The sequence below is a fragment of the Pleurodeles waltl genome, chromosome 5 (assembly GCF_031143425.1).
Source record: "Pleurodeles waltl isolate 20211129_DDA chromosome 5, aPleWal1.hap1.20221129, whole genome shotgun sequence".
Taxonomy (NCBI): domain Eukaryota; kingdom Metazoa; phylum Chordata; class Amphibia; order Caudata; family Salamandridae; genus Pleurodeles; species Pleurodeles waltl.
This window is the reverse complement of record NC_090444.1, coordinates 1,858,780,499-1,858,807,121: the sequence shown is the minus strand read 5'-3', so window position 1 is coordinate 1,858,807,121 and position 26,623 is coordinate 1,858,780,499. Positions and strand designations below refer to the sequence as shown.

General features: G+C 45.4%; 1 protein-coding gene across 1 annotated transcript in view; it reads right to left on the bottom strand.

Moving 5' to 3' along the window:
- Positions 1–3,280: 3,280 nt before the first annotated feature.
- Positions 3,281–26,623, bottom strand: part of LOC138297169 (solute carrier family 22 member 7-like) — a 59,396-nt gene continuing 36,053 nt past the window's right edge. Inside the window, exons 5-6 of the mRNA XM_069236662.1 lie at positions 19,145–19,351; positions 3,281–3,455 (exon numbers count right to left, since the gene is read on the bottom strand). Of these exons, the coding sequence (XP_069092763.1) occupies positions 3,395–3,455; positions 19,145–19,351 (268 nt within the window). The 3' untranslated portion in view covers positions 3,281–3,394. The remainder of the gene's footprint in view (positions 3,456–19,144; positions 19,352–26,623) is intronic.

Genomic DNA, 26,623 nt, shown 5'->3' with positions numbered 1-26,623 from the left:
GGCGGCTTTAGCCGCCACTGCCAGCATGGGGGGCCGAACTGCCAAGTTCATAATGACTGCCTAAGTCTTAGATAAAGTCCACGTGCCACTGGGAGTGTAATAGTGTCTAAAAAATGCTCAAACTCATAGTGACACTTGAAAGATAAGAAGCTGTCTGTCATACTACCTGACGGGACAGCTGCTAGAGTTAACATATGTACATTTTCCCAATATGTGTCCTTCAACATCTGGGGAGCATTTTTTGGAAGGTGCAAGGGGTCCACCCAGTAGGACTTCAGCCCGAGTTAAAAAAAAAACCCTTTTTACATACTTGCACCATGGGATTTTATCAACCTGAGGATCTCGTAAAAGTGCTGTTAGCCATGTCCTATAGGGATCTAACGCTACTAAGGACCAAATCCGAATCCAATACTGGAGCGGTCGCAAAGCTGCAAGATCCATAATTGAGTGCAGATTTAGGTCCATTCGGATGGGCAAGAACTAGATGGAACTTTTAACAGGGCTTTAATAAAAAGATTTTCTGCTCTTCCTATATCATAAAACTTGACATGCCCCCAGAACTCAGTGCCATGTAAAATACCTGCTCTAGCTTGCACTTTATAAATATCCATTGTGGGTGTGATGGAAAAGGCAGGTGTTTTAGCCACAAATCTCAAAATGCCTCCTGTCTTTTGTTTCAGGGACATAACGGACTTTGACAAGTGTGATGTCCAGTTATGGGAGTTGTCTAACCTGATTCCCAAATAATCAAAATCACTGACACATTAAAGGACCTCATCATCGAGGACTTTTTTTTTTTTTGCCTAAATTTTGGGTCACCAACTATCATACATTTAGTTTTGGTGCAGTTTATTTGTAGGCCGTAGTCCTTGCAAAAATCCCAAATTTTTCCAAAAGCCTAGATAATCCAGAGGCACTTTGGGATAAGAGCAAGGTGTCATCAGCAAACAGCAGGCATGGTGTCTTGATACCACCCAATTTTGGTGCGTCATTTTGAGTATCAAGCAAGTATGGGATACATGCATTTATAAAAAGCAAGAAAAGGGTTGGAACTAAGACACATCCTTGTCTAACACCTTTCTGCAGGGGAAACTCGTCAGATAGCTCTCCATCCCTTCCCCACCCTACTCTCGCAAAGCTATCTGTGTACAGCTCCCTAATCAAATGTAGCAATGTGCCCAGAACTCAAATTTTGGCCAAAGTCTCCATGATATGTTTCTGGAAACCTTAGGAACAATTGTGCCTTGTGTGTTGAATTTGATATACCTGAATAACCCAATTGGTGCAGAGGACGGCTCCAAGCCGTCCTCAAATTGGTCCTCGTGTGCCGAGGATGGCTACAGGACGTCCTGGCACCCGAGGCAGGAAATCCCACTGGTGTTCACAGTGCTCGAGGACATATCTCAGCCCTCTGATCACGAATTCAGATGAGGGGTGTCATTCGAAAGGGGAGAATCTCCCCTTTCCAATAGCACCATTCACAATTAAATCCATGCTTGGGAATCCCTGAAGGGGGGTGATTCCCAAGCAGGGATCCACCCAGTAGACACCAGGGAGAGGGAGAGCAGCCCCTTGGGCAAGGGCTTGTGCTCCCCCTTCCTGTATTTTAAGTAGTATTTCTGCCCCCCAGTTAGAGAAAAGCCCACTAGACACCAGGGATCACTTTTTGATATATATATTTGTAGGGTGGGGGCTGCTCATGATTGGCATGGCAATGCCCTAATCCATACAAATGGGGATTTGTCTTTCTGCTGCCCCCGAAGGCAGATGAGGACAGTAACCCTCATCTGCCCCATAGGGGGGCAGAAAGCCTACTAGACACCAGGGATTACTTTATTTTTAATTGTTGGGGAAGGAATTGTCTAGCATGTGTATGACCATGCCCCCATCCCCATAAAAAGGGGAACAGTCTTTCTCTCTTCCAAGGGGTCAGATGGGGCAATTACTCCCATCTTCCTCCGAGGAGTAGGGGGGCAGAAGACCCATTAGACACCACAGATTAATTTTTAAAAATGTAGGGGTGGGGACTGACAATACACCTACCCCTATAAAAATAGGGAACCAGTCTTTCTGTCAATTATCCTCTTCTGTGCCCACGTAGGGGGCAAAAAGAACACCAGGGACTGAGGGCCGTATTTATACTCTGGTTGCGCCGAATTTGCGTCGTTTTTTTCGACGCAAATTCGACGCTAAACTAACGCCAACTAACGCCATATTTATACTATGGCGTTAGACGCTTCGGGCGCCAAAGTGCCCGGAGTGTGCGTCATTTTTTAGCGTGAACCCCTTCCTTGCGTTAATGATATGCAAGGGAGGCGTTCCCGTCTTAAAAAATGACTCCCAGGCCTTTACGTGGTATTTATACTCCCGGGCAAAAATGACGCCCGGGAGTGGGCGTGGCCAAAAACGGCGCATTTGCGCCGCTTTTTAACGCCTGGGTCAGGCATGGCGTTAAGGGACAAGTGGGCTCAAAATGAGCCCAGAGTGCCCTCCCCTGCCCCCAGGGACCCCCCCTGCCACCCTTGCCCACCCCAGGAGGACACCCAAGGACGGAGGGACCCATCCCATGGACATTAAGGTAAGTTCAGGTAAGTATTTTTTTTTTTTTTTTTTGTGGCATAGGGGGGCCTGATTTGTGCCCCCCTACATGCCACTATGCCCAATGACCATGCCCAGGGGACAGAAGTCCCCTGGGCATGGCCATTGGGCAAGGGGGCATGACTCCTATCTTTACAATGATAGGAGTCATGTTGATGGGGGATGGGCGTCGAAAATAAATGGCGCAAGTCGGGTTACGATGATTTTTTCGACGTAACCTGACTTGCCCCATTTTAAGACGCCCATGCGCCATTTTCCCCCTACGCCGGCGCTGCCTGGTGTACGTGGTTTTTCTCGCGCACACCAGGCAGCGCCGGTCTGCTTGCGCCGGCTAACGCCATTCAATAAATACGGCGCCCGCATGGCGCTTCAGAATGGCGTTAGCCGGCGCAAAACTTTTTGACGCTAAACTGCGTTAGCGCAGTTTAGCGTCAAAAAGTATAAATATGGGCCTGAATTTGTTTGAGAATCGTAGGGATGGGGAGTGCCCAGCACAGGCCACCGTCACAAGATCTTCAAAATCTGTCTTGCACATCCCCTCTAAGTGCAGTAAACACTTCAATACTCAGCTATTTCTAAGCAACTATAAAGGTTTGTATTGAGCAGTGCTTTGTAAAAGATATAACACATATCAGCAGTTGGTATCATTTAGTGATTTACTAAAAAGCAAATGTTACAGCAAAGGAACAGTTGAATAGTTTGAAATCTGGCATTCTTGAATATTTAGTCTTGTGATATATCAGTGAATCCTTAATGTCCTTTTAAACCAGGCTGCTGCAGAGCACCACAAGAGTCGCTAGAATTTCTGCATCTCAACAACCTCTTTTGGATCCACCACTGGGCTCATGGAGTTATCCCTATTGAAAAGAAATATGTAAAAAGTGTGAGACTCAAACACCATTAGGAGTTATCATTCTTCATCAACCACTTAATCGACAATCAACAGGCACTGATCATTTTATAGCTACTTTTTTTATCACCTATTCAGATCTATTACTAGAACTCTGTGTCAGTCTGTCAGGGGTCATAAAACTACTAATGTGTGAAATAGGAGAGGCCGCAAGCAGGGATGGTCTTGCTGCTATCTAGCCAAGGACACATTCCTTCAAGAATTTTAGAAATGCACTTCTGTCCTGTTTTACCTGGAGCTGCACTGCATCTTAGCAAAATCAGCAGTCATTCAGTCCTGCTCCAAAGCCTTTTGTTTTGTGTTAGACCCAAAGAGTCTCTCTATTCATGATAGTTTGAAGTGGTAAATTCCAGCATTGTTCCCCGTTTCAGAGGGTCGCATGTGATGTTCATGTGGCATAGACAAAGGTAATGATCAACATATGCAAAGACAGAAGTCTTGGGAACTTCAATTTCAGCATTGTTGGCTTCTACCCAGACCTTTCAAGGGAATCTACACAATATTCACGTATATCCATAATATCCTGTGCTGCTTTCATTGGGTATGTTCTTCAATGGACATTTGCAAAGCTCCCATCTGAGCTTCTGTACAGAACTTCACAAAACACTTTTATTGACCCAACGGTTATAAATTCTGCTAACAGGGTAATTGTCAGTTTTGAAACAGGATTTTCCGTGTTCTTAAAATTTGATTTTCACCCTGTATACTCTGTATCTAATATTTCTGTTTCGACGGAGGAGTCCTGGAAAGCAACACCCTAGCAAGGCTAATGGATGTAGAACCAGTCACGCACAGATGTTGTGGGCATACTCTAGCATGTTAACAAATTAGAGCAACTATACAAAAAACAAACTTAGCCCATGTGCTCGAACTGTGCTCTGGGAAGGTAAATGTGGTGAAAACCCAGATTTACTCTCAGAGTCAGATCTTTGTACTATGGCAAGTTTTTAGCATTGTGGCACTGATTACACTTTGGAGGTTACTGGGAGAGTGTAAACTTTGCACGCAGAAGCACCGCACCCTATCAGTACCATAAAATTATGAGTTACTCTTCGTGGAACAACCCCTTGCAATGAATAAAAGCTGTGCCAACAAGGACTTACCATGCAGTATTCCTCACAATATTCCCCTTTTTCACTGGAAATGATGTATTTATTTACCAGTAATATTCATTACTCTGATATGTAGTCCTCCTCATCCCTAATGGTAGGAGGCGGTCCTGCTTCTGACAGAAAGTTCACCACTACTCTACGCTGAAGGCTCCTACATATAGTCTATCATCTATCTCTGTTGACTAGAGGTGCACAGGGGAGGGAGTGGAGCGGACTAGGAGAAGAAGGAGTACTTATCAGGGTAATGAAGATTCCTGGTAAGTAAAAGAATCATTACTACCTCAACTGTGTCCTCTTTGTCCCAGTCCTAGTGCTATGAGGAATTACCAAGACACAAAAATGCACTGGCAAGTGCAGGAGTCAAAAAAGCAATGAGCAATTACTTCGTTGAGGAATGCAAGAGGACAGAACCAAAACTTTAATCAGAGACAGATGAAAATCAAAATTGTAATGATTTGCAAACATTAAATGTGAAGTCCAGGTTGCTGCACAACAAATTTCCTGAATCAAAGCACTACCCACCCTTTGCTAGTTGAGCAACCCTGAATTTGAAGAGGCAAAATCTCCCCAGACAATTCATAAGCCTGAAGAATAGCATGTCTGACCCTCCAGTTAATGACCTGAGAGGTAGCCTTCCTACATTTGGGACAGATCCATAAAAGATAAAAAAGAGGATTACAAACAAAAATTCTTAGTTTTACCCAGATATATTGTCAATACTCTTTTTACATCAAACAATAACGGAATGTCTGAATCTGAATCAGAAAGCACAGGAAGCACAATCTCCTGAGATAATTGAAAATGTGATTGTATTTTTAGTCTAATTTAGGATCAAGTCTCAGAATGACTCCAGCAGGAAAAAATCTCAAATAAGGGAAAGAAGTTGCCAGAGTCTCTGTTTTCCCTACTCTCTTATCAAAGTGAATGTTACCAAAAATGTAGTCTTAGCAGAAAGAAAAGCAAGATCTGATTGCTCCAGTGACTCAAAAGGAGAGAGTTGTAGACATTTAGGAACAACAGACAGATCTCACGTCAGCACTGGACCCTTAACAATAGATCTCTTCAACAGAAAAACTCTTCAAAAGCCTGACCCCCCCTTCGGAGAAACTTTAGAACAATTCCCCCATACTTAAAGGGTTTAAATATCAGACCTCTACGCCGCTAAGGGTGCATGAACAAGACCTTTCAAGAAGCCCTCCCTTAGAAAAAACTACATTTTGAAGGAATCTACAGATGTGACAAAACCCTTAGAAAGACAGGGGCTTATTTATTACTTTTTCATGTGAAGTGCCTTGCTGCGCTCCCCTGCGTCAAAAGAAAACTGGAAGAATGCATTGTATTGATGACCTGCGACGCATTCCTGTCCCCTTCAACTGTGGTGGCACAATTGGCTGCCTTGCACCAACGCAGGCACTCTTGCACCATGGTGCAGGGGTGTCTGCATTGTAGGAATAATTGCTTTTGTGCAAGAAGGGATACCTTCCTGCACTAAAACAATCAATGGAGGTGTTTTACTCCTCAACACACATAGGAAGAGGAAACAATGAGGAGAAATAAAGTTATTTCTCCTCATTTTGCCTCCCCAGGCGAGGCGTAGGCTTTTGACACATTCCCGGGTTTACAAATCTGGGAATGTGTCAATATCCATAGGTGTGGCGTAGGAACACCCACTGCAATGCCCATGGAATGCGTCTTTGACGCAGAGAAAGGCCACGCAGCAATGCCCTACCCCATATCTACAAGGCCATGAAAAGACACGCAAAGTGTGTTTGCATAGACGTGTAGAAATGGGTCTGCAGCCTGTGCTGCCAGTGAGTCACAAAAAGAGATGTACCGGCAGCACAAGCCACTTGCAAATATGCCCCTCACAATTTGTGGAAAGAAGACCATTGCTTCCTATAAGATCAAAATGTGGAAGATTTTCTAGAGGGTTGGATGTCTAAGGCCACTGAATCTGAACAGCCCATCTCCTGCCGACCTAGCTGTTCAAGAAGCAAGCCATCAACTTCAGACATTTGATTTGCAACACTGGAAGCTGAGGTGATTGTAGAGGAGATGAGTGAGTGGAAAGCTGCTAGAACCTCCCCTTGGACATTCTCAAGAGAGGGGCAAACCAAGGTCTCTGAGCCCAAAACAATGCAATCAGTATCACTGTGCTCCTCTCCTCCTGCATTTTCTGAAGCACCCTCGGGAGGAGGGGAATTGGAGATAAGGTATGCGTGATGCCCTGAGGCCAAAAAACCAAAAGAGTGTATGTCCAGGCCTGGGGACATGGGAGCTCTGAACAGAACACTGGCAGCATTGCATTGAGAGGGGACACAAACATGCCTATCCAAAGGTAACTCCAGAGGGGACAGATGGTAGAACTCTGATGAGAGAAGGTTCCAACTCAATCTATATGCCTGAAAATTCAATTGACCCTGAATGTATACTGCTCCCAGAGCTAGGAGGTGGGAGTTTGCCCACATAAATATCAACTCTTCCACCTGATTCAATCTCTAACATTTTGTACCACCCTGATGGATCAGATGACACCTTGCAACTAGATTGTTCTCACCAGGACAATGTTTCCCTCCAGACGAGAGGCAAATGCAAGCGGGGCTCTCCAGACAGCTGAAGCTCCTTCTAAATAAAAGAGTGGAAGCTCTCTCACTGAGACCAATGACGACTTGCCTCCAACTCCCTCATAGCTGCACTCCAGCCCCAAAGGCTGGCATCCGTGGGCACAATAAGAGGAACTGAGTACTGAAAAGGAACCTCCTCAGAGTCCTTTTCCATCAACCACCAACCTAACTGCAGTCTGATTTCTGTAGTTACTGGGATGAGGGACTTGTATTCCCCTGAAGCTGGGAACCACCAAGCCATGATTCACCACTGGTTTTAGGTGAAACTGAGCCCATGGAACTATAGCCAAGGTGGCTGTTAGCAAACCCTGAAACCGCAACCAAGTTCATGTGGATGACTGAGCCAGTAGATGAGTGGTGCTCTGGAGAATGGACGCCATAATCGAAGCAGGAAAGAACACAGGTCTTTCGGTTGATGAGATCTCCAAGAAACAGCTTTTCTTGCGATTGTTGGAGACTGTACTTTCTGGTAATTGACAATGAACCTCAGACAGTGAAGGACTGATATATCCATCTCTTGATTCTTCTGGGCCTTAGGAAAAGAAGAAGGAGGCAGCAGCCAATCATCAAGATAAGGAAAGATGTGATATCAGCTATACGGAGATGTGCAACAACTGGAGCAAGTACCTGGGTGAAGTCCCTTGGTGATGTAGCCAGTCCAAACAACAGGGCTAGAGACTGCAAATGCTGACCTTGTACCACCAAACAAAGTACCATTGACTGGAATGATGTATTGGGACAAAGGTACGCGTTTTGGAGATCCAGTGTCACCAGAAACTTGTTCTTTGCCAAATGCGGAATAATCGTCTGCAATGAAATCATCTTGAATGTCTCTATTTGCACATACAGGATCAGTTGTCTCAGATTCAGCACTGGTCTCAGTTTGCCGTTGTGCTTGGGTACCAAAAACAGAATTGAAAAACCTTTTCCCATCTGGTCTTCTGGAACTGGAACAACTGCATTGTTCTGTAAGAGCTCTTTTAACCCTGCAAAGCATTTGCCTGAATCCTTGCATCATCCTTAGGACACAACATAGATTCAAAATGTGTCTCTTGAGCAGAGAAGGAAAAATACATTTTGTAACCCTCTTTTATGATGCAGAGAACCCAATGATCTGACACATACCCCTCCCAGTGATAAAAAAAAAGTCTGAGCCTTGCTCCCACCTCCAGATAGTCATTTTTGGGGTTGTTCTGGAGTACTGCAGATGTTTTGTCGGGGTATAAAGGCAGCTGCTTATAAACAATCAAAAGAGACATCAGTCAGGAATTTGGATACCAGCTCCATGTTAGCCAAAATATAAGTATTGTCCTGAAGTCTTCGAGCTGAGCCTGCATAGCATATGCTGAATTGGTGTTTGCCCTCAGAATGAAATCGGAACTTTTAAGTGTTACTTCTATTTTTTTATCCAGAACATCAAACAGAACGGTATCTTGTAAAGCCAAATAAGAAGTTGATGCCATGAATGCCAAAATAGTATTCACTTTAGGAGTTGGAGGATAGTCCTGATCAAAATTCCAAATCAAATAGCGTTTGTTCAAAAAACGGGGTGTAGAGGACTTATCAGGATCTTTCCATTCTTTATCAAAAATGTCTTTAATCCCAACATTTAGAAGCAAATCATCTGTACAATTAGTAGTATATTGGGACTAAAAGCCCTCTTCCAGTTGAGCTTTTGCCTCAAAACCCAGCGTTTCTCTAATGTGACTCAAGGATTCATGCATGTGTCCGTTGTATATATTTGCTTTTTTGCTCTTCCTCAGAATTATCATCTTGATCCTTTGAGCATTTAGCTTGAGGCTCAGCTATAGCAGTGTCAACAATTTCTTTCATAAGGGACTTTAAATCAGCATCAGAAATGTGAAAAATGTCCTCCTCCACCAGGTTGTCTGGCTCAGCATTGTGCTGTTTGACCACTACCTTTCTGCCCTCCATGATTTCTTGACAGGATAGAAATGTGTCCCGCTTCTTCTTGGCATTATAGTTGCTTTGTAACAAGATCTCTGCTCTTGTGATATCTCACTAATAAGAAAATCAGTGCAGTCATTCTGATGAAAAACATGTGCATGTGCGTGCTGACCATGAGACCAGATTACTGCCTACAGACGTCCGAGTGGCCTAGTCAACAGTGCCATATTGCTCCCAAACCCAGCCTTGCACACATATGGGGAAACATTGAAAAGACTGGTGCACGAAATGAACACTACCGTGGTCACTTTAGTAGCCCTTTAAACATGGCCCAGGCTTGACATTGCAGGCCTGTGGGTGCAGTTCTAAACTGCCATGTCGACCTGGTAAGTTAACCCACTTGCCAGGCCCAAATCCTCCCTTTTAATACATATGACAACCCTAAAGTAGGCCCTGGAAAGCCCCAAGGGCAGGGTGCAGTGTATTTAACATGATGGGCATGTTCTTTGTTAGGCATAAATGCCCAAGTAGTGAAAAACTCTTAAATATGTTTTTCACTGCATCAAAGCCTATTCCTCCAATAGCTTAACATTGATAATGCCTTATTATATTTATTACATTTTATAAGTGTAATTTCCAATTGGAACCAGATAGATATTTCAAGTTTGTTGTCTCTGGACTCATAATTTAAAGTCCCAACTTATAGTGAAATTGGATTTTAAGTTGTAAGTCTTAAAATGCCACTTTTAGAAAGTTTGCATTTTCTTACTTTAATCATTCAGTGCCTCTGCCTGTCTCTGAATATATTTCTTAGTGGGTAACAGCTGGGCTCTTGTGCATTCCCATTAGACAGTCACAGACAAAGGGGGCTGAGGCGGGCCATTTACACCCTGGGCTGGATGGGAGAGGAGAGCTGAAGCTTGCACCTGAATAGGACTGTACCTGTCCCCACATAAATAGCTGCATAAGCCCATGTAGTTTGTTTGGAGCCAAGGAAGGAAGGTCAGGGGCTTTGTACACTTCAAAGGCCTCTTTTTTAGGTGTCCCCCGCTTCAAAGACACAACTGGATATAACTACTGGACCTCAAACCCCACCAAATCTGCACACTTCTGGACCTGAGGACATTCTTGCTGTGCCTGCCCTGCTGCCCTCCTTGTCTGGGAGTGAGAAGGACTGGACCTGCATCTCTACATTCCCATAACCAAAGTGACTCCAAGGGCTTGCTGTTGTGCCTCCTGTTCTGAAGTCTCAGAACAGACTTCACCCCACTCTGTTACAGCTCCTGGACTTTGCCAAATGTGTCTGACCTGCCCAAGTGGTGCCAAGCCAGTCCTGGGCCCTTGGAAGTATGTTCTGCAGCTTAGTTCTACAGAAATCTGTGCATTGCCATCACTGTGATGATGAGAACCACAGCATCTCTCCAGGATACCAATGCATCACCATTGAGGGTGAGGATTTTGCATCACTGAGTAAGTAGCTCAGGATCAACACATCTCTATTAGTCCCAGCACATCATCTCCATGTCGGAGGTTGCACAACTCGACAATGGCCTATCACCTACATCAGAAAGGTTTGATGCTGCACCACTGCTCTAAGATCGACAGCTGAGCAGCTCAACGACAACGCCTCCCCTGACAGTGAGGATCAGAAATTAAACATTGCCTTTGCATCATCCCCTTTGCTTCTTGCATCAGACCCTCAACATCGGTGCAACCCTACATACAACATAATCTTTCAGTGGGACTAGGTTAGTGTCTGTAGCCGGCCCGCACTCCATCATGGTCGGCCTGATCTTTAGGTTTACCCCGCTCTAGCATGACCAGATAGCCACAGTTGATAGCTTATGCTTTTAAGCACTACATTTACATTTATTCTTTAAAAACTCAAATCTTGACTTCTACTTATTGGGTTTTCGTCCTTTTGGTCTTGTTTTGTCCATCAAATTTAGTTCTAATTTTCTAACATGGTGTGGATTATTTTGGGGGGATTTTTCACTGCTTTTACTGTTGTGACTTTTGCACAAATACTTTACACATTGCCTCTTAAGTTAAGCCTTACTGTTCTATGCCAAGCTACCAAATGGTGAGTACAGATAAATTTAGGGAGTGTATCTGACTTACTGTGACTAAGAATATGGTCCCTACTTGGACAACTAGAGACTCCAATTTCTAACACACAGTAAACAACATAGTACCAATAATTGCCATAATTAATAGTGGTGTACTCACAGAATGTGCATCGGAGCTAGAATAAAAATACAGGCCAAATGGAGGTTGGAGGAATATGTATAGAAGAGTCAATTAACATAGAAGATAGACTATGTTTGGGATTCTTCGGCTTAGATTAGTGGTGAGCATCCTTTCAGAGGCAGGACCACCTCAAACCGTTAGGGCTGGGACAAGGAGGTCAGAGTTGAAGGGGCAATGTTACTTTTTTCCACCTACATGGAGCTGTTGGGAGGGTGCTGGGTGGGTATGGATGGAGTGGGGTTGAGAGAGTAGATGGGAAGGCAAAAATATTCCCAGGAAGGTCGTAGCATTACAGGCTCCTACCATGCTGAAAATAATTATTTGGCAACAACATGGACTGTGGCTTAGCTAGTATTGCAGAGAAAGCCTCAAGTATCTTTATCACTCTGTTTCTCTGGCCTGTTAAATCAGATCTGGTGTTGTCACACTCAGGTAAAACAGAGGAGGGAACACCAGGCTGGTCAAGTTAAGGTGGAGTGATGTCCCATTAAGGGATACTGCTCCTTCTGTCTCGTAATCAAGCTGAAAGTTTATCTGTGTGAATGTCTAACAAGAACTTGTTTTTTTTTCGGTCTGCCATCCATCACACCATGAGATCTTATTAGAGAGACCCTCTATGGAGAATCAGAGATGTGATCATCTCATAGCCTGAGGACAGAGATTCACATTGATCTAGGAAACATAAACAGGCTCCAGATGTTTGACAAGGAAAAAAGGCCAGTCCTGCTCTTGTTTCCATGACATAAAAAAGCAAGACTATTATAAAGGCATTCTGAATAATCTGATCTCCTCTTCATATAGAATGAAAAGCATCAGCACTGTATCTAGAGCTTCCTTTCTACACTAGCAAGTACAGAGCCAGGGAGCTTCAATTATATTCTATGTGAAATGAAAGTCGGTCAAGGAGTCCTTCATTACTGTTTATTTAATATATAGAGTGGAACATGCTGAGGCATCATAGTCTGCTATTCTAGCGTTCGCACCCTTAGTTTCAGCAGGACTCCATGGGTCAGCCAGGTTTGAACTGAAAGCAACAAATGTCACAAAAAGGGAAGAAAGAAGGGGGCGTGGCCTGACCGCCGGGCAAGATGGCCGTCACTACGTGAGGCTCTGCCTGGCCCGGGGCCGTTTATCGGTTTACTGTCTCATCCGACGGTGCTGGCAGGTGCGAGCCTGGCGCGCTCTGTTGAGAGGAGCCCCTGGGCTGCTACTTGCGGCTCGGGAGCGGCGGAGCGACCGGAGCAGCCGTGAAGAGACGCGGGCGGGCCTCCTGACGGTCGCGCCCGCGCGAGCAGAGCGCAGAGCGGGCGGGCGGGCGGACGTGGAGGCCCGCAGCAGCTTCTGGAGGTGTGTGGCTGGACGCGGAGCAGTGCAGGGTGCAGAGCGGGCGGGCGGACGTGGAGGCCCGCGGCCGCTCCCGGAGGTGTGTGATCGGGTGTGGAACTGCGCCTGGGGGCCACTCGGCGACGTGGTCGTGTCGCGGCCCTACAACACGCTTGGTTATGGTGGCGCTGACGCGGGGAGTTACTGATGGGCCCCGCGGCTCTCTTGGGGCCCGGCGGCTTGAACGGGCGAGGAAGAGGCCCGAACGGAGACATGCCGTCGAGGTGAAGCCTCTCAGGGGGCCTTTGAGGTTCGTAGCTGCTCATACTTGGCTTCTGGGGAGGAACCGACCGAAATATTTAGGCGGGCCCCCCGGGCCACTAATTTGAAGAAACAAAGTAATGCCCGGTGGAGGGCGGTGAAGGCTGTGATTGTGGCGGCCCGAGGAGGGTGAACGAGTGGCGACTATCCGGCTGGGCAGTGCAGGCCGAGTGGACCTGTGAGGACAGACTGATGTTCTGGGGACCCGCTGTTTGATGATCTCTGCTGCTGGTGTGGGGGCACACTGTGAGTTCTGTGCTAACTGGAGGATCCCTGGAGTCTGGGCTTCCCTTTGCTTGGTTCTAATTACCTGGGCCTGGTCGGAGGTGTTGGTGCAGAGTGGAACGATGGGTAAGGCTGATCAACGCCAGGCCAAACTTACCTTTGAGGTGGGGAAAAAAAAGAACGCTGCTGCCAGCTCCCAGCCCTGTGAGGAGCCGAACGGAGAGGATAGCCCGGAGGCATCGGTGAAGTCCATGTTCTTGGACCTTAAGGCCAGCCTGGCTGGCATTGACGCCAAGCTGGACCATGTAACCGAACAGCTTGATCGCATTAGGGCGCGTGTAGACGATCACGACTCCAGGCTGGAGGCCCTGGAGTCACGCACATCTGAGATAGAGGACGCACGACAGGGTGACAGGGATCAGATTGCACGTATGGACTGAATTTTTGAGGTCATACGTAACAAGAACGAGGACTTGGAATCAAGATCCCGCCACAATAACATTCGAATTGTGGGGCTGCCGGAGGCGACCGATATTGGTCGAATGGAAGACTTTATAGAGCAGATGTTATCAGATTTGTTTGCTGGTGACTTCTCTCGGATGTTGGTGGTTGAGAGAGCTCACAGATCGTTGAGGCCCCGTCCCCCGCCCGGGACTCCCCCGCGCCCAATTATTGCGCGTCTACTGAACTACAGTGATCGTGACGCTGTACTCCGTCTGGCAAGGGAGAGACGTCCGTTACTTTATAAGAACTCCGAAATAATTTTTTTCCCAGACTATACTCTTGGTGTGCAGTCCCAGAGACGTGCCTTTCTGCCAGTTAAGCGACTGTTGTCTCAGGCGGGAGTAAGCTTTGCCCTGCTATACTCCGTGATAAGCTGAGGGTGCGCCATGAGGGTAAGGTGCTCTACTTTACGGATCTGAAACAAGCGACCAAATTTGCTCGGCAGCTGCCTAAGAGGCGGGAGACCGCAGAGCGCCGGGGCCGTGGCGATGACGACGTTGCCCTGAGTGACAATGACTAATATACTCCGATCGACCTGATACTCATTGTTGGAACTGCTTGGGCGCGCTGGCTGCTCCTCACCGGACCCGTCTGTTTAGCGACTTGTAGTTGGCCCACGGGCCCCTCTCTCCCGGTGTCAGCTGGGCGGAGAGGTACTAGGCTAGTCATAGCCCCTTGGATGAGTCCTGTTATTCACTGTTCTTGTTTTTGAGGAGGGATGTGGGGCCAAGATGGGTGGGTCATTGGTTGGGTCCGATTGGGGGGCCTGAGTGGGTGGGGGGTTTCTCACATGTTCGTGGGGTATTGTTCCTTCTTCTATGTATGGATGTTTTATCTGTTCCTTTGCCAAATTCAAGGCAGGTGGTGGCTGGCCTTTGCGTGTACTACTGGCTGATTGTCGATGGGGCCGAGGGGTGAGGAAGTGTCTGTGATCAGATGTTTGACTTGGAATGTGCGAGGGCTTAATGATAGTAGGAAAGCTCGACTTGTGGCTGCATATGTTAAGAGACATGCAATTGATGTCTGTATGCTTCAGGAGACGCACTTGGTGAGGTCCACAATATGCAGACTAAAATCTGGGTGGGTGGGTGAGATGCACTGCTCCACGTACTCGGGTTACTCCTGTGGAGTTGCGGTCCTTATTCGCAAGGATCTGCAGTGGTGCACGAAAGAGGTTATGGTGGATCCAAACGGCAGATACGTGCTGGTGAGTGGTGTGCTACTGGACAAAGCGTGTTGCCTAGTCGCTGTGTATGGGCTGAATGTTGATGATCCAGGTTTCTTCTTGGAGCTGTGGCGCCTGGTGGAGTCGCTGGGGCCGTGTGCGGTGCTCTGGGGGGGAGATTTTAATGTCCTACTAGACGCCAAGATGGACAGGGAAAGCAGGGCCAGGATGCAGCATGTTGCGGTGGCTAAAGCCTTGGAGGCCATGATGCGAGATGGCGCGCTGGTTGACCTGTGGCGGCAGCGGCACGGAGAGGCAAGAGAGGGTACATGTTTGAATTATGTGCATGGTAGCTGGTCTCGAATTGACGGCTGGCTGGGCTCCAGGGATATGCTGGCCTGGACTAGAGCGGTTGATCATCTCCCTCGTACGTTGTCAGATCACTCGCCGGTGTGTCTGGAATTGGAGATACCGACTGAACTTGGTAGATCGGTTATGTGGCGGCTGCCTAGGGGGGCGCTTCGAGATGCGGCCTTCCGTGAGGAATTGCGGGAGGCGATTAGACTGCACTTTGCAGAGAATCAGGGATCGGTGAGGTCCCCAGGAACCCTTTGGGAGGTATTTAAAGTTGTTATCAGAGGGGTTTGTCTCTCGAAACAATACGGTATAGTAAAAACTTTGAGGCGAGAGATGGCTGAAATTGAGTCACGGCTTGCTGAGTTGGAAAGGCGACTGGTATCTCGCTGGTCCAATGAAGTTCTTGCGGAGATCCGTCAAGAGGTATCGCTGTATGAGGAGGTCTCTCTTAGGGAAATTTGCTTCCTCGGGAGGGAGGCTCGCGCTCGCCAGTATGGGGAGGGTGAAAGGGCAGGACGTACGTTGGCAGCTTTGCTTCGCAAACCTTGGGCCAGTGACTATGTCTCCGAGGTCATGGATGGTGAGGGTGGGAGTGGGTCAGGATCGGGTGGAATAATGCAGGTGTTCAGAGTTCTATGCGGGGCTCTATGCGGCTCCGGCGGGAGCTAGCGCGACTGAAGCACAGATGCCCTTCGAGGATATTGCGCTAGTATGGTTTGATGAGGTGCACAGGAAATACTTAGACGAACCATTCTCAGTAGAGGAGGTGGCTGCGGCCATACGTGGCTTGCCCGGTGGGAAGTCTCCTGGTGTGGATGGCCTGACCTCTGCGTTCTATAAAGAGTATGTGGATATTTTAGCCTCTCGGCTGTTGGAGGTCTATGCAGAAGCCCTGGAGACTGGGTCACTCCCGACCTCGCTCCGGGAGGCTCTGATAGTGACGATCCTGAAACCTGGAAAGGATCCGACTCGATGCGACTCGTACCGCCGCTTTCCATAATAAATATTGACAACAAAATCCTAGCAAAAATGTTTGCGGTGAGACTACAGCCTCTCCTCCCTAGTTTGGTACTTCCGGATAAGTCGGGTTTTGTCCCGGGAAGGTCTACGGGCCACAATTTGCGCACCTTCTTCGCGGTGGCGGGTACACTAGTAGAGGATGATAATGCAGCAGCTGTTTTCCTGGACGCTGCTAAAGCGTTTGATTCCTTGACATGGGACTACATGTTCGCCCTGCTGGGTCAGATGAGACTTAGCGCGCGCTTTCTCCGCTGGATTAAATTGTTGTATACGTTGCCCACTGCTAGATTGCGCCTCAATGGGAACGTGTCTGCCCCGTTCCCTGTTGCGCGCGGCACGCGCCAGGGATGCCCGCTGTCCCCTCTCCTTTTTGCTGCGGCAATGGAGCCCCTGGTGGCCCGGCTTCGACAGAAATATAACGATAGAGGATTGCAATTCCGGCAACGACCAATTTTGATATCTCTGTACGTAGATGATATTGCATTATATGTACGGAATCCTGACCAGAATCTGGATATAATACTGGATGAGATCGTGCGTTTTGGTACCTTTTCAGGTATTACTATTAATTGGTCTAAATCTGTGGTGCTACCTTTGACCCCCAAGGTGCCGCGGTATGACTCTCGATACCCTCTGGTGTGGGCGGATGGGCCGGTGCGGTATCTGGGTATACAGCTGAGTTGCGATGTGGAGGAGTTGTGGCTGGCTAACTATGGCGCTGCTCTGGCGTGGCTGGAGGGGAAGGTGGAGACCTGGCGTGCCCTCCCGTTATCATTGATTGGACGTATTGCTATTGCAAAGATGGTGGTTCTACCGAAGTTTTTGTACCTATTTGTGAATCTCCCTCTCCCAAGAAGCTACTTAAGACGTCTGCGCTCAGCACTGATCTGCCTGGTGTGGGCGGGCCGACGTGCGCGCATTTCATGGGAGAGGTTGACGTTCGAGCTAGGTGGGCTCGCTGCGCCGGATATGGAGCTATACTATCTATGCGCTCAGGCACATTTTGCGTATTACTGGCTGAATCCTATCCGTTATCTGCCGCACTTGGCGCCTGAGAGCGACTCTGTGTGGCCAGACGACCTGGCGAGGGCATTTGGTGGACGTGTTCCGTCCCGGGTGCGGGGGATTGACACGGTGGCATGCACGATGCGGGCGTGGGGTATGTTGATGCGGCCGTCCGGGGTCGCGGTCCCGTGCGCTCCTTCTTTGCCGGTCATGGCGATAGCCGATGGACAGTTGTACCGTGACGGTGGAGTACGTGGGTTTCTCCGAGATGCTGGCCTGACCGAGATGAGAGATTGGATGGTGGATGGTCGCTTGCTTGATGTATCTGAGATAATGGCTGGTCGCGAGTGCACGGCGCTTCAGCGTATGTATGTGATCCGAGTTCGTTCTTTTTGCGGAACCGCTTGTGGTGTTCGGCTGAGGCCCCGGTGGAGTTCCGTGCGCTTGAGGTCCTTTGCTGTGCGCGGTCGCCTAATAGGCTGGTCACCAAATTATATAACTGTATGCAGGAGCAGAGGAATAATCTCCGGGAGCCGTCTAGGCTCGCGTGGGAAGCGGATCTGGGAGAGCCCATCTCGGAGGCTCTGTGGCGTGACTGCTGTGTGCATATGAGAGCGTTGACACCAAATTACAGGCTTAGACTGCTGCACTTTAAATTTTTGCACTGACTATATTATACCCCAGTGTGGCTGCATTCGTTGGGGTTGCGTGAAGATGCGCGCTGTGTACGCTGCCGGGAGCCGGAGGCTGGCTTTTTACATTTGGCATGGGAGTGTGCGGATGTATACGCCTTTTGGGTGGCAGTTTTTAATGCAATCTCTGAAATGGTCGAAATAGAAATTCCTCCCGCTCCTAGAACCGCGCTGCTTGGGTGCGTGGAGGATATCCGGGCAACACATAGGCGCTTGGTGGGCCTACTATTGTTGTTAGCCAAGCGTAGAGTGGCTATGTGCTGGGGCGGGACGAGAGTGCCGCGCCGTTCTGAATGGTTAAGTGATGCTGCTTTTTGTCATGATCAGCTTATGGTCTTCTGGAGCTTGATGCCTGAAGGGGCTAGACCCAAAGATATTTGGGCCCCGCTGAATAACTTCTTAGCGGCCCAAGACGAGTGAGTGATATAACCAAAGAAGCCCGGACTGAGTTACTGCCCCCTCTGTCTGTTGGCATCTACGCCAGGAAAGGTGAATGGCTGCTGATGTCTGGCTGTATCCCCCACCTGCCTTTTCTGTCTGTATCTGTTGATGTCCCTTCTTCTGCTGTATGTTATTACTAATGCATCACTGCCAGAAAGCTGCCCCGTGGTAATTTGGTACGGATCTTGTCCCCAATTAATGGATGGGGAAATTTAGAAGGACAAACTGGATTGGAATGATCAATGTGTACCTGTCTGATTTCTCCTATACGAAATGTACGCTGATGTTGCGGAGGTTGGCTATTGCTCTTTAGATGTGCGGTTTTGAAGGGACTGTTGCTTTACTTTTTTTTGTATGTTTGATATGATAAAATTAATAAAAAAAATAAAAAAATAAAAAAAGGGAAGAAAGAATGCACCCATTACTGGGAGAAAAACAAGACATGGATAAAAAAAATCAAATATATATCAAGGTACACAGGAAAAGACAGGTGGATTACAGAAAGAGAGAAAAAGGGGAGAGAGGATTGAATGGGAGAGTTCATACTAAACCACCAGAGCACACCAAGAGAGACTCAACATTGTTTTTTAAACATTTTGCATGTTTTCTAGGGACCCACAAAGATATTAAACCCATAGATGTTCATCCTATAAAAAGTAACCCGTACCAATTACATGGGCAAGGCTTACCTTGGGTTTTCAATATCCTTCACTGTCTCAGGTAGCTGCAGGTCGAGAGTCTCATGAAGGCAATAAGTTATCAAGCCGCTGGCAACGGCCACGGAGCAGCAGATGACCTGCGGCAGAGGTTTCCATACTTCATCGAGGAGCAGAATAAGGGGAGCCAGAGATCCACCGATGCGGCCAAGTAATGAGCTGAAGCCACAACCATTGTGCCTGGAAGAACATAGTTCAAGAAAGGCCTGAAGCCAAGGATATCCATGTCCAGACTGGGGCAGCTTTTGTCATACAGTGTTGTAACAATATTCAAACATGAATGCATCTCACACATCATCAGCTTCCACAACACTATTTTAGATTTTCACATCAATAGTTATTTATACTCTGCAACAGTCATATTGTGCACATCTTTTGCAAAGAACGCTGGCAAGAAAAGTGGTTGGTTTTGCAAATATATCTCCCAATTTTCCCTGGTCTCCATTTTAAACACTGTATTAACTTTCCGGGTTAAAGTCTTTATATTGCATTTGTTGTATTAAGTTCACCATTTCCACTCTTGTCTCTTTAGCCTAACCCATTACTCCATTTCTCCATTTTTACATGCACACTTTGCTGCACTTGTTGTTTTTTACATTTTGAAACACAATTTCCTGTCATCATTTTCTGATTCTTATGACATATGGGCCCAGATTTATGGTGGCCCAGCGCCATTCCAATGCCACATTAGTGTCATTTTGTTACACTAATGTGACATTGGAAGGGAAAATACGCCACACCATATTTAGAAAGTGGCGCAATGCTTGCCTTGCACCGCTGTTTAATCCCTTGTGCCACATTCTGCCTGCGCCAGCCATAATGTATGCAACGGGAGCTACGAGATTACTTTGCGCCACATTTATCAGCATTTTTAAATGCCTGCTAAGTGCAGGGGTTAAAAAGAGACTCCCATTGTGATCAAGGGGCCTCTGGGTGCTTTTCAGGATTAGCGTCACAATTTTTGATGATAGCCCTGCAAAGCGCCGAACTAGCTAAAAAAGTATGACGCTGGTTCCCCTGACTACCACCATAGTGCGCCGGATCTTAAATACGACACGCACATGGGGGCGCTAAGAGGCGCAAGAAAAGTGGTGCTGCACTCGGTGCAATGCCACTTTTTTATAAATCTGCCCCATAGTATAATAACAAGTGCAGTAGTATATACTCTCAAAATAAGTTTATTTCTGGCTAACACTTATTCCTCATTGCTCCAATCTCCAACATGCAGCTGGTATAGTAATGACCTTCCTTTAGGGACCCTCCCACATCCAGTGGAAGCATGAACACCAGCTGAAAATGTCTAGATATATTACTTATTTAGCTGAACAAGGCTCATCCTATACTCTTCCAGTTCGCTGTTTGCAAACTGTTGAGAAAGTATGTCAAATGTTTACATCTGCCCTCGTTGCTTGAGCAGCTCTTCATTCAGCTTTATTAAAAGATTGCCTAGATACTATTAATGGTATACAAAGAACAGAGAAACAAAAACTTGTACCGACCTAGTTGGTGATAAACAGTAATACACATTAAAATCTGTACTCATACATTTTAAAATATTTTATTAGAGTTGCTCATCTCAACCACAATCTCTTATATACATCATAATCATCCCTGTCCAATGAAATTAATTTTCCCAATGTGGTGGTTTGTTTATGGAAAAGAAAACAAAGTGCTGCCTGGTGTGCCATGCTGCCATGATGTGGCCATTGTGCTAAAAGTGCTCCTGCTGTGTCGGCAGCACTTTCTGCAAGACATTCCTACTCACTCTAAAGGGAAGCCCATTACTGGTTGTACATTACTGCCAGCAAGTGACTGAGATATCATAGTCAGTGCCCATCTACTATCCCAACCACTTGCAAGCCGTGAAACAGGTCCCTTTAAACATCTTGGGAAAATTAAATCCACAAACCTCTGCTTCGAATAGAGGAACAAGGGAGGAAATGACATGAGGCGCAAACCCCTTTCACCAAAATGTTTTATTCTTTCATTGAAGATGTCTTCTCTTAAACATGCTACAGGTTCCCCTCAGTCATGACTGTTTTGAATTGTTCCTCCATTATGGGCCTCATTGCTTGGTCACTTTAATCCTGACTTGGCTTGTAACAAGAGCTATCAGTGCACTAAGGATTGTGAGATCCGTGTTAATTTTTCAAATGTGTGCTATGCCAGCAAGAAAATCCACCTGTTTGAACGCTTATGGACTCCCCAGGAGAAACTGAAACCAGAATTACCAATCACCGCTGTTGTCTACAACAACTCCTGGAAACTCTCCACTTTAGAGTTCCACTTCCACTTCTCTTTTAGACTCCTTATGTCTATACAACCAATGCATAAAATGCTGTTTTCAAACTTTTATGTATAACTCACAGTGAGAGCCTCTAGTATGAATGCCAGATTATAAATACAGTTATTCACTGTTCTGATGTGGTAACAGCAAAAACAAAAAAGTTGCTTCCCATTGTTGTTGCAGTATAAAGAAAACCCAGGCTTTGCTAACTTGGCTCTCAGAGAGCTTATCAGTGAGGTCCTGGCTCTCAGCTTTGATGGCGGCAGAAAGTACAGTTTTGGGCTGAGAGGTGGAGATAGGGCATAGAGGATGATGAGGATTAGAGGCAGGATACCTGGGGGTCTATTAAAGCAAAGTGGTGCTGTACACAGTGCAATGCCACTTTTCTTGCGTCCCTTAGCGCCTCCCTGACACCACCATGCATGCATTGCACCACTTGTAAATATAGCGCCACGATTTTGACTCATTGGGCCACATTAGCATAAAAAAGACGCTAATGTGGCGCCAGGAGGTTCTAGGGGCTCTTCAATGTACCCCTGGTGTTTTGTTTTTTTACATATTTAGCAGAAGTGGTTCGAAGAGAGGGTAGTGGTTTGAGTATTTTTATCTCTTTTAGTCTGTGGGGCATATGAAGTAGGTAAGTAGCCAAAGACCCTGTAGTTTTTAAATATTTGGGTATGTGGAGATTTGACAGTGGGCATCAGTTTTTTTTCTTAATTTGGATGAGGTTGGGGATACTGTAGGGAGTGGGGTTGAGTGGCAAGATACTGAGGGCCAGATTTATATGTTGGCAGGAAGGAAAATCCATCGAAAAAGAGGTCCCACCAGGCCAACATAGTGGTCTGCCGCCCAATCTATATGTGGAAGAACCCTCAGTATGTCCACAGTGGAAATTACTTTGCTTCTGGTGTGGCCAAACATTTTTGAAAGGCCCTGGGGTGGAAGGGCCATTGCGGAAATAGCTTCATGTCTGCCCACCCAATTCAATTGATCAGACGTGTAGCCATTTTCTTACTGCTTTTCAATGTCAGGCAAAGCCTAGTGGTAAGGGACAGTAAAATAGTAATAATGCCCCCTCCCATTGGAGAAGACTCCTACGGCAGGGGGACCATTACTTTTTTTCTTTACAAAAAGAAAATGCTTTTTCAGGATTTTCATTTTGTAAAGAAATAGAATACACATAGAATACACAGTGGTACAGGGCTGCACCTTGCTGATGCCGCAGTGTGGCATTCATGTCAGTGACTGGAACCATTTGGATGGTGGTTCCTGGCTTTGCTTTCATAAATTATCATCTGGTTGGTGGCCACTTGTATGTTAGGTGGGTGGAGCCTTTATCATGGGGAAGGAGTAACTTACTCCATCCCCACGGCAGAACAGCAGGCCATCCTGATAAAATAAGGGCCAAAGAACCTTGCTATTGGTTAATCTTGAAAGGTGGGTAATGCAGAAGTTGGTATGGGAGATTGGCAGGTTGCCATGTACCATTGTTGACATTTGGGTGGGAAAGAGAAGTGATATCAAGAAAAGGGGGCAGTGATGGTAGGTGGCCATACACTAGGCTTAATGCAGGTAAAGGGGCAATGGGACCACGGTATGCATTGCACTCCATGCCTCCTCTGCTCCCACACAGCTGATGACAGCAGTGGGAGATGAAATAGAAGAACCATATATTGCATAGAAGGGGATGTTTCTCACCTCAGGGATCAGATTGACATTGATATTCAGAGTTTCTCTCTGGTTGTGAGTTTGATGTCACTCAGAACCCTTTGCTGAAATAAACCCTGTTATTCAGTTACCCTCCTATAATTTTTATGTTTATCTTCCCCTGGGCTCCAACCAAGCATTTGCTAAGCAAGTTGAAGATCTTTTTGTGCTAAAGAAAAAGGAACACTCTAAAAACATCTTTCTTTGGGACTACAACATCCAATTAAATATTTTGAACTATCTACTCACTACAAGCCATGTGCATGGATTGACCTAATTCATTCACTTTCCTAACCCACTCAAATGAAAAGTAATTCTATTGATTGAATATTCTCTAACCCAAAAGCCATCTTACATAATGGCCCTTGATTGGTCTCACCATCTTACTATCTCACTAACTAAAACTAATAGGAAAGAGACTATACCACCAAAACTCTTAGAAGCTGGAGAAAATAATTCAACTTATACCCCTCCAACCACTTTCAAAAGAGTTCAAAAACATTTTCTCAGCTCACAATATCCTGATTAATGTAGACTAGACTCAACAGCGATTCCATTGAATCTAAGAAAGATTTTTTAAACAATGTAGTAGAATTACATTTTAAAAATCTGTATGGTAGAAACCCTGTGCACCTTGGTAAACTAAACATTCCAATCTCAGCAAAAAAATGTCAGGAAATCGGAAAAAGATATGATAGAGAGATAAAGCAGAAGACGCTCTTGTACCCTGCAAAGAACAAAGGAAAAATCACAGAAATGTCATATATGCAAAAAGAGCACCTACTTCAGGACAAATCTAAATGAAGCTAAAAACCACCCCAAAACACTGAATGAAACACTGTCCTAACCCTATGCAGCAAACATTCTCAACTTTTACACCAGTGCACACAACATTGCTTATTTCTTTATCCAAAAAATAATCATAATATAGGGAAAACTCATCAAAAATCTAATAAATCATTTACCTCTATCATTCATGAAGAAATCATTGCATCCTGGTCGTTCCCTATCAAACTTGAATTACAAGAATTCATACAGATCATACCCTCCATTGCCCCTTTGTTTTTTGCTAATTACCCAATCCCTATTTCTCTGTTGAAAACTGATAACTCTTTTCTAATACTCAGAATTATAAATCCTTCCCTCGAAGAAGAGGTCTTCCCTTCAGCACTGAAAAAGTCACAAATCACTCCATACATCAAGACTATCAAACTTAAATCCAAATGATCTTCAAACCTAAGACCAGTTTCAAAACTACATTTCTTTAGCAAACTCATGCAAAAGCTATAGTCACCCAACTACTTAATCTCAATCTTCAAGACTCCTGCCAGTCTGGCTTCTATTCCAAATATATTACAGAAATAGATGATGCCCCCACAACTACCAGACAAAGCCACAATGCCTAATATTTAGGTATTCTCAGTTTTTCAGGAAGGATTAACACCCTGCATCAACAATGACTTCTTTACATCCTGAGAGATGGGAGTAAACAATATTGTTATAAACTGATCCAAAACTGTTTTAAGCTATTCCGCTCTTCAAAGGCCTAATTTCTCACATCAGTTTCTTTTGATGCAGATATATATCCTATAAGAGTTGATGTTCTACAAGGCTCCCTCCCCTCACTCTACCAATGGAACCTATAAATGGAAGCTGTTATCACAATATTGTGACACAGTTCCATACACCTACACTGATGTAGTATGGTTCACCCTTGTCTCTCAGATCTCAACAACTCAATAAACCTTTTCAGAGACAATAGCCAAAAGGATGCACTCATTGTCTAAAACTGCATATACTGTATATGCCTATTCTTGAATTGCTTTCCAACTCCAGTGCAGATAGGGTTCACCTCATTACAGCCTCTTGACATTTTTCCCGGTCTGGTCTCACATGTAAAATCCCTCATCTTCGTCATAATCAAGAATCTAAACCTAAATGACTGCATTGCCAAGCTAACAAAATTGGCCTCCTAAGGACTACTTCCAGTCAGAATATAAAGCCATCAACCCTCACTCAGACTCCAGGAGCATACTCAGTCACGTTTTCTCACCCAATTAGAATTAAAATGCAGTGTTTGGAGGACTAGCTATGCTGCTGCCAGACTCCATTCAGACACCAGCAAGCAGTGGTTAAGCCAATAAGCCTGGCCAGCATTTTTATGTTCAGTCTTTGTTAACACTGAATAAATAGAAGTAACATAGTTGGTTTCTTTTCTGTGATGTTCTCTTGTAATATTCATTAGAAGGAATATACACTGATATAATATCTGAAAAGTATTAGAAAGAAAGAGGGAGGTTTTTTTTAAGGTGAATCAAAAATGTTTCTGGTTAGATATGACAGCAATATTCATTAAGTGAAAGGTGTACTTCTCAAGATTTTTTTGGATGCTGCAAGTGGAATAATTAATCTATGTTAAGTATTGTGATAGATAGGCAGTTTTTGGAAATATCAGAAAAATACCAGAGCCCCCCTCTGGAGAGAGCAAGGTGAACCAGAGATAGCACTCTATGCTTTTTACCTGGATTTTTGGGACTGCCGGCACTCTTAGAGAGTGCATCCTTTTCTACTATTTGTGTAGAACAGTGGTTTATCTACTCTACTTTTGACTACTTGGACTTTAACTTAATCATTAGAATCGGCCGATGCTTGCTGAATCAGTTTTGGATTCCAAGAACTCCCACTGAGGTATTTTTTGGAATCTGGGGACCGGGCATCAAGCAATTTCAATGATCTGAATTGCAAAACAGAATACAGAATTACTGAAATAAGCATTCATCAAACAAATACACGCGATGAAATATATTATTTAATTAACAAACAAACATTTTAAAAATCCTAAATTGTAATTTTATTGAGAAGGATGGATCTTTTCTAAATTCAGAATGCCACCTGTTGTCCTGTTTGATGTACTTGCAGTCCTCCTACGAATCAATCACAACTTAATTTTTACCCAGCAATTTCAACTTTCTTCATATTTACAGAACTTTTTTTGTATTTTTCAGTTTTAAATCTTACTCCTTTATTAATATACATTTTATGAATCTGTTAATTTTATTTATTTTCTAAGCAGTCGCGGGCCACCTGAATAAAAGCTCTGGGCCTCCGTGGGCTCCAGGGCCACAGGTACCTATAGTGTGGAAAAATATTGCTGAGATGATCCTTTTTATTATAATGGTTTAGTATCATGTATACGTTTAGAATTGGCTGCATATTTGTCTATGCTCATTTCTTTGTGTGTGAATCTGTGATTTCTGTGTGTGAACAATGGTCTATGCACTTATATGACTTTATAAAGGCATGCGTGTGGTACATGGCAGGGTGTGGGAATAAGTAGGCATGTGTGAGGCTGCATGTCAATGGTTATTGTTTATTTGATAGTGACAGCAAGTTTATGCACCTGTAATAATGGAAACTTGATACATAGCAGTCCCTTCATTTTAACATATTAATTAAAA